The sequence below is a fragment of the Berghia stephanieae genome, chromosome 6 (genome assembly GCF_034508935.2).
Source record: "Berghia stephanieae isolate SIO BIC M18660-M18661 chromosome 6, UCSD_Bste_1.3, whole genome shotgun sequence".
Lineage (NCBI taxonomy): Eukaryota > Metazoa > Mollusca > Gastropoda > Nudibranchia > Aeolidiidae > Berghia > Berghia stephanieae.
Genome location: NC_088365.1, coordinates 1,808,911 through 1,817,765, shown reverse-complemented (window position 1 = coordinate 1,817,765; position 8,855 = coordinate 1,808,911). Strand labels below are relative to the sequence as shown.

The 8,855-nt window shown below is 35.6% G+C and overlaps 1 protein-coding gene across 8 annotated transcripts in view; it reads left to right on the top strand.

The window, feature by feature from the left end:
- The first annotated feature begins 236 nt into the window (after positions 1-236).
- LOC144975952 (uncharacterized) overlaps positions 237-8,855 on the top strand; it is a 31,251-nt gene continuing 22,632 nt past the window's right edge. For 2 of the 8 annotated variants that reach the window (XM_078920187.1, XM_078920182.1), the window contains exons 1-5: positions 237-353; positions 2,088-2,603; positions 5,467-5,556; positions 6,833-6,903; positions 7,034-7,283. In XM_078920187.1, coding sequence (XP_078776313.1) covers positions 2,129-2,603; positions 5,467-5,556; positions 6,833-6,903; positions 7,034-7,283 — 886 coding nt within the window. In that variant the 5' untranslated portion in view covers positions 237-353; positions 2,088-2,128. Of the gene's footprint in view, positions 605-875; positions 996-2,087; positions 2,604-5,466; positions 5,557-6,832; positions 6,904-7,033; positions 7,284-8,855 lie in introns of those variants that run through there. The other 6 variants (XM_078920180.1, XM_078920186.1, XM_078920181.1 and 3 more) reach the window with 6 other exon arrangements.

Genomic DNA, 8,855 nt, shown 5'->3' with positions numbered 1-8,855 from the left:
TTGAGATCTATTTCAGGCGCCCGGTTTCGAACAACTCTCACTCAAGATTTTCCGAGAGTAAATAAAACGTTGTAAATTATATTATTAAGACGTTGAATTGACATAAATTATGCCTGTCCATTTCTGATGATACTTATAATAAGCTCAGCATCAATGTCGTCAGTGTCGGTTACGGTAAGTATAGAGAATTGGTCCTATTAAAATATTTTTATTTCCGGTGGACTGAATACACAGCTGTGTTTTCAGTCCACTGGTGGACTGAAAACACAGTTCCTTGTTGATGTTCCCTGCGCTGTTCACTGCGCATTTAGCTCTCTCAGTGAAGTGATTTTGGCTGTGATGGAATTTTGACGGTCAGTTTCATTCAATTTTCTTCATCCTGGTCCTTGTTCATCCTGGTTCTTCAAGAAGCACCCGTACGAAAACATTGTCATTTGCTTATTCACGTGGGATACCCTGGGTCTCTAAGGACGCCAAATTTCCTCTGCATCAATCCAAATAATTCGAGAAACATTTTCTTTTTAATTTTTTTTGTCACTTCGTTGTGATAGGAAACTTGGATCGATTGCAGGGATACGATTGGATGAAAATGGTGTCTGTAACTGTAAATAAATTAACTTCTCAGAAATCCCCTGCCCCTTGAATTTGAACATTGAAATTGAATAAAAAAACATTTTTGTTTACGTTTGATTCGGTTGATTTCCATTTAACATTGCTTGAGACTACAACGCGTAACAATGACTTTGTTGTCTCATCCCAGTCCCACCCATTCCCGTGCGTCAGCTCATACTCATTATGTAAAAATTATAATCTTGGTCTTGTCCTTTGCGCCTTTATTGCGCCATCTACCTTTTCATTTTTTTCATGTTTATGGATTAAATCCAGTCTACTTCTGATTTCCTATATTAGAATCGGGTTCATCATCCTCCATTGTTGGTGGTAGTGGCGTCAAAGTCAATGCGTTTCTCACATGCATTGCTGCATGCACCGGGACGGTATTTTTTTTTTTTTTTTAGAAATTCCTTAAGCTCCTCGGTTTACAATCTCTTTCAATTAGTATTTTCACCGTGGATCTTTTGTCAGGCGTTTATTTATTCAATCTGTCTTAGCATTTTAAATACCCTAGAATAAACCTCAATAGTTTGGTGAAATTTTAAAATTTCCTAACATAACATTGTTTTGGTTCTCCGCTGCCATTTTGTCGTTGAATTATTGAAAGGTAGTGAAAAGCAGTCCTAGAGTGTTTTTTTTCCTCTTAGGGTTAGCTCGAGGTCTGAGAATTTTTTTTTCTATTAGGGTTCGTTATAGGTCTAAGCAACAGTCCTAGGATGTTTGATTTTCTTATTAGGGTTAGTTAAAGGTACTAGATAGGTTTTATTTTTTCTTAGGGTTAGTAGTAGTTAAAGGAATACTTGTAGTTGTAGAACGAGACATGATGCCTGTTAGTGTTAGGCAATATTACAATTTTTTTATGACAGAGACAACGCAATTGGCGACCAGGTACTCATTTTACACCTGAGTATGGTGAGAGAATGTGAGTAAAGAGCCGGCCAGGTATTCATTTTACACCTGAGTATGGTGAGAGAATGTGAGTAAAGAGCCTTTTCCAAAGACTCAACTACATATGCACCAAGCGAGGGTCGAACCCAGGATCTTCCGATCTGAAAGCGAGTGTCATACCACATAGCCGCACAAGCATATTGTTTGATTTGTCTATAAAAAACCATAGCGAATACAGCTATTCGTCAAAGGGCAAATAAATTTGTGAGATATTATTGTGAAAATCTACTTTTGAAATGAATCCAAGGGTGGGATATCTTTTCATGAATTATTAAGAAGTAGGATATTCTTAGTTGCAGTTATCTGTAACACTTAACATAATTACATGGTATTAATCCACAAATATACATACAAATCAGATAATTTATCTTTTTCCCAAATTTTCAACTCTCTATCAAGAGAGTCTAGTGGTTGGGGGTGGTGTGGTGGCATCAATGTCATAAATTTTAGAGTTTCACATGATGTTAGTCCACAAATATACACATAAGTTCCAAGACAGATAATTTATCTTTTTCACAAATTTCCAGCTGTCTGTCCATCCATTGTGTAACCGATCATTGTGTGGACAATGGAGGATGATGAACCCAACAGCTTCCCTACGGAATCGATTACGACAGAAGAAAATGATCAAAGGAGTTCAAATCCGATGAATGATTCAACAAGTGGTGGAGTTGACCCTTTACTGACACAGGATGGAGTTGTAGAAAATGTTGTCCTTACAACCATGGATGAGGTTGGGGAAGAAGAGGTCGAGGAAGAGCAAGAAAAATCTGGAGAACTTTCATGTGTCGTGTCAACAGAGATGGCAAATAGTTTTGATTTGGTGCATAATTTTCAAACTGAGATCAGTGATTCGGATGAGATTGTCGTAAAAGCAGAGCATGAGGATGAATTAGTGACGGCAGAACTTGTGAAAGAAGAAATGGATGGAATTGAGCAAGAGCAACAGCAAATTGCTGTTGTTGCAACAGCAACTGAAGACCAACAACAAAGTTTTCCTCAACAGTTTATTATTGTGACAAGAACAGCAGAAGATGCTGCAGGTTAGTAGAAAATATGTAATTAGATATAATGCACAAGTAAAGTTAGGTGTCTTTTGAAACCTGTTAAGTAACACCCAGAGAGAGATACAGTTAATTCTATTTTTGAGTTAATTGGACTCCTTGGAACACCGGATAAAAGCTAAATATCATCGCTTAATTTCACTTCTAAATATATTTTACAGCTAGTCAAGTTGAAAAAGTATGAAATTTGAGAAAAGTTGCTGGATACCTTTCCCAAACATCTGCCTCTGACCATAATTTCAAGAAAATTCACCCGATTTACTTCAAATATACAGTAGAATTACTTTAAACCGAAATTTTGGGGACCTTCTAAACCATTTCGTTTTAAAGACATTTTGGTTTAAAGTAAGTTCCCGTGTTGCAATGTTTTTCAAGGGTAGTAACTATTTAAGGAATTTGCTCATTTAATCGTATCATGGGTTTCCCGTTAAATGGAGTTGTTGAATAAATGCCGTCTTCGTAACCATTAATTAAAAAAAAAAATTTTTTTGTGTGTTTGAAAAATATTTTTGGGGGTTTTCGTTTTCAATTCAAAATTGTTGAAAGAGTTGAGTTCGGGATGCTGTGTAATTTACATATCTCCGTCTTGATCAACTTTTTTTTCATCGTCTTCACATAGTATTTTAATTTCAAACTCAAACGTGTAAGCACAGTGCTTTCTTTTAGACAACTTTTAGTAAAATTCAAAGCTAAAATAAGATCGAAAGTTCTTGTGCGATAATTGATAATGAATGATGCGCAGCTACTCAGAGGTGAAGTGAAATGGAAATGAAAAGGCGTGTCAATGCTAAGCTGTCTACTACACATCCCTCTTTTGTTGAAAAGCCATTAGGTTCAAAGGCCTAATTACATAGAACCTCCCCCCCTCCCCCCCCCCCCCCCTCACACACACATTAAAACAAAGTGGAAATGAAATGGTATTTCAATGGTAAGTTGTCAACTCCCCCCCCCCCCCCCCCCCCCTCCTTATCGTCGTGTTGAAAATCCAGTCAGTTCCAAAGCATCAACACACCCCAACCCCCCCTCTTTCCTTATTTTTCGCCTGTCAGTCACCCGCTGTCTTCCTTTTCCAGTCAGTCTGTGCGATTGTGGTGTTGGCCAAGCCCAAGTGCAGTGATTGAAGTGTTTGCCTCCCCCCCCCCCCCCACCCCACCCATCACCCTCATCTTATACTTACGCTCTGTTTAATATCGCCGGGCATTATTACGTGTGGCCTCCTTCCCGAATTTTTGAAGAAAAATATAGAGAGAAAAAGGGAAGGTGCTCTCAAGTTCTTTCGGTTTAAAGAAAGTCCTGCTTAGAAGTATTTCAGTTCATCGTAAGAATTAGTACAAAGATAATGAAGAAACTCGTACAATTTATTAAATTCTTTGCGGTTTAAGGTATTTTTTGGTTTAGCTTCTTTCGGTTTAAAGTAATTTTACTGTAGATTCAAATGCTATGGTGAGCATATTCTTTCAGAAAATGAAAAAAAAAAAAGCAAATCCAAAATTTTCACCTTCTGACTGGTTATATCAAGCACTGACACCAATTACAAAAAAGAGCGATTTTATCTGAATGATGAAATAGAGGTGGCATTGAAAGTCACCGCCTCATATAATTAGAAGAGTTTTGTGGATAGACAATAAATATAACCTGTCCATTGACAATATGCTATTAAAAAATAAAAAAATAATTGCATCTTGTCATGAGAAAATTGTGCATTCATCAAAATTAAAGCAATGATTTAAAATAGCGATTTTAAGTTGATCATTTATACTGTGTTCATTCCATGAATTTTTAAAAACTTGAGCATCTATATTGCACAATAGCCACTAAAAAGTGCTTATAAAGTGCTTTACAAGGGGTCCTTAATGTAGGGCGAGACATGATGTCTGTAAGGTGATATATTACTAATACCATTTTTTTTTCAACAGGGAACAAAATGCTGTCACAGGTACTCATTTAACACATGAGTACAATGTGAGAATGTGAGTTAAGAGCTTTTCCAAGGACTCTACTTAGCACTGCTTAGAGCAGGACTCCAATTCAGGACTGACCGATCTGAAGGCCAGCGTCATACCTACCATAAGACACAAAGTCACACAATTATCTTATTAACAGCACAAACACAACTAATTGTCTCAAAACAATATAATATTCTATTAAGTTGAACATGATGCTTAGAACTGAATTTTAAGCTAAATTTATATGGTTTGAGTTAGATCACAATATGCCTTCATTGAAAAGAGTGAGGTTTATCTCTTTAAAAACCCCTCAAATTTCCCAATTCTGATTATTTTGACATTTAAACATTTATTTTTCTTTATCTTGTTCTTGGTTTGATGTAATACCAAATTGACGCATATAATTACAGGATTACTCTAATTTAGTTCAAAGCTTTTAATTATAAAGCCAGGTTTGAAAAAAAAAACGCTTTTGTTGATATACCGCTTATTCTGTTTGTTACTTTTAATAATAATGATAACAATAAATATAACTGATAAAGTGCCACACCCTGAACAAACAGATTCTTCATGCTTAACATGTGACGCTAAGATTTAAAGATAACTATAAATATATATACCAGTTACACCGTTACACCAATATTTTACAGTTCTTGAGACATGCTAATTTAATCTTACAATAAACACAAAAGCTGTGATTGGGAAACGTCTTGTCTGCTACCAAACAAAAAACAAAAAAGAGACCTATTTGAGTAATAACATACAAGAAAAACATATATTTAAGAAATATCAACAGGCCAAACCGTAATGCACAATTTACAACCTGATGAGACGAGTTTTAAGATTGGATTTATAAAATTTATACTTAATCATCATTTTTATTTTTCTGTCTTCAGCGCAAGGAGAGTCATCCGCAGAAGTCTTAGCACAGAGATATATTCGAGTGGAGGGAAATGATGGTCAGACCTATTTCTTGGCTGTTGCAGGTAATTTTTTTTCATTTCCTTATGAAAGATTCCTGCATAAAATTTTTTTTCATCTTGTCTTTTCATTGACCGATTTTTTAAAGTCTAAATAAAATGCAAGGATATGAAATTCCACTTTGACTTTTGTATTCATTCAAGTTTTCTTTTAAAATTTTGCATTTCTGCTTATTTTTTTTTTCATTTCCATCATTTGCTTTTAGTGTTCTAGTGTCATTCAAATAAAATACTTAATAAAAATGTCTAAAACAAAACATGAGATTGATATCATCACATCTACACAATCTGGAAATTTCTTTGTTCTAGATAAATAGTCCTTCAGAGCCATTAGGCCCATGGAGCCAGGGTTTATCCGTAGCCATCGTTTAGTTATAGCCTTACACTGAAACCCAAAAAGACTGGCATTTTGACGTCATTATTTGGTTTTTGCTCCGCCTAGTGAGTTGTCGTTAGTAGTGCTCATGGAAACAAATGGTCTCATTAGTTGATCGAATACAACTCATTCATTTGTTTTCCTTTGTGGCCAAAGACTGGCATTTTGACGTCATTTTTTGGTCAGTGTCAGGCTTTTAGTTAACAATGGCTACGGTTTATCCCAGTATCTGTGGGTTGTCAAATGGAAAATAGCAATTGCTTACTAGCCTTTCTTGTGAAATGGCACAAGTATTCTTGCAATTTTCTTTTTTTTTATTTGCCATATTTTAATGCTAAATTCTCAATATTGAATGAAAATTTAATAAACTTTTTTTCTTTTCAAAAGCTGCATGACAGTACAATATAGTGGGTTATAAGTTAATGAGTATCCAATCTACTTTCCACTTGTTTTAATTTTGATGTAGTTATCTTTGTTTGTTGCTTGGACTATATACACAACACTTTTTTGGCTTATTTTTTTCACTTTTAACAGAAGCTGGACGACATAAACATAGAAAAGATTTATGAATTTCTGCAATTATGACATCTCATTTTATCCACCTGTATATTTTTGTTAATATTAAAACAAAACCAAAACAAAGCAAGCAAAATTTGAAAAAAAGTTGTTATTTTTTTCACTTTTAACAGAAGCTGGACGACATAAACATAGAAAAGATTTATGAATTTTCTTGGCAATTATGACATCTTATTTTATCCACCTGTATTTTTGTTAATATAAAAAAACAAACAAAACAAAGCAAGCAAAATTTGGAAAAAAAAAAGTTGTTATAATATAAAGAAGTCAGAAAAAAGGAAGTAATGTGAATTGAAATGATTACTTTATTTCATTTTTGTTTTCACCTAGATGAAGATGCAGCCAAGATCCTATCTGACTCGGACAAGCATGTGCAATCACAACAAGCTGCTACTACCAAGGTATTGTGTTTAAAAAAAATAAACATTGACTCCTTAATAAAGATACAAACATTCATAGAGAGATAATTGATAAAAATGATATTATTTAGTCTTGTTATTAAGGCATATATATATTATATATTTTTGACAGGTATTGAAAAGTGGACGAAAAAGGACTGCTTCATCATCTGCCATGTCGTTATCACCATCATCATCGTCACCATCAGCAGCAGCAGCAGCAGCATCATCATTATTGCCATCATCCTCTTTATTGCCACAAGCAACATCGCTATCATCATCATCCTCCTCGTCTTCATCTCGTGCTCGAGTTGCCAACACAGAGAGCATTAACCAGGCATGGTTTACAACCAGAGATGACAAAAATGCCCTCCATAAAGAAGGTGCAGTGGTGTCAATAACGATTTTAACCAAATTTTTCAAGTCTAGGTTCATACCTCTATGGATTGATTCCCCAGTCCTTTAGCCCCCTTGACTGAGGTATGAATGAGTACCTGGCTTTAGCCGTGACAGCTAATGTAAGAATGTTAGTACAAAAGCATGCCTAACAGGCAACTTCGCTGTGTGAAAATGGAAACAAAGTTCCATATGGCATGCTTGGGGAAATAAATGAATCAATGTGAAGTGCATTGAACATGATAAATATGCGCCGATGACCTATATAAATGTTCATTTGTTTCTTGAAGAAGACTGGAAGATGGAATAATTTTACAATTAAATGTAATTTTTCTGAAAAACTTGATGTCAGTCAACAACAAACACTGGGTCTGTAAAAATCGAGCACAACACTGGATCTATAGTATTCAAACACACTAGGCATGGTTGCCGTTTACTTTACAAACACCGAGTACTAAAGTGGCTTGCAACGGGAATGGGAAACACGGGATAGGAGAGGTCAATCTTCTCACCTCAACTTTTGTCAGATTGGCATTTGATATTCCATTGAGGAGAACCGAGGCCATTGGTTTATTTCAGCTCACATAAAATCCTTTGATGTTTGTACTTATTAATATTTAAATAAATCTGGCCGAGTTAAGCCACAAAACACAGAAATTAACAAACATTTCAAATAATGGTGATTTGAATTTGAATGTAATAAGAAAAAGTAAATTAACAAATAGCAAACTTTAACAAACCTTAGTAGTCATAATAACATTAATAATAATAATAATAATAATAATAATATAATAATAATAATAATAATAATAATAATAATAAATCTTTATTGTCCATAAATTAGCTGTATAAAGGTGTTTTTTTTCAGTGTATGTCTTATGCTAGTTGACATAGCTCTAAGCACACAGTCTAGCACCTAAAAAATAAGCTCACGTGTGTAGTTGGAGGCAGTGATGCCAAAACTCCGGTTTCACCGGAAAAAACTCCGGTCTGGAGCAAAAAATTCCGGGCTCCGGGCAACTTCCGTCAAATTCCGGTGAGGTCAGTTTGTTCCAAGGATCCCCCCCCCCCCCTTCCAACCACCACATCATCATCATTACCACTAGTATTACAACCATCATCACCACCACTACTACTGCAACCACCACCACATCATCATCACTACCACTACTACTACAACCACCACCACCACCACATCATCATCATTACCATAACTACTACTTCAACCACCACCAACACATCATCATCATCATCACTAACACTACCACCATCAACACTACAACCACCACGACCACATCATCATCACTACCACTACTACTACAACCACCAGCATCACATCATCACTACCACTACTACTACAACCACCAGTATCACATCATCACCACCACTACTACTACAACCACCAGCATCACATCATCACTACCACTATTACCTCATCATCATCACGACCTTTACTACTCTAACCACCACATTTATCATCATCACTACTACTACAACGACCACCACCACATCATCATTACCACTACTACTACAACCACCACCACCACATCACTACCACT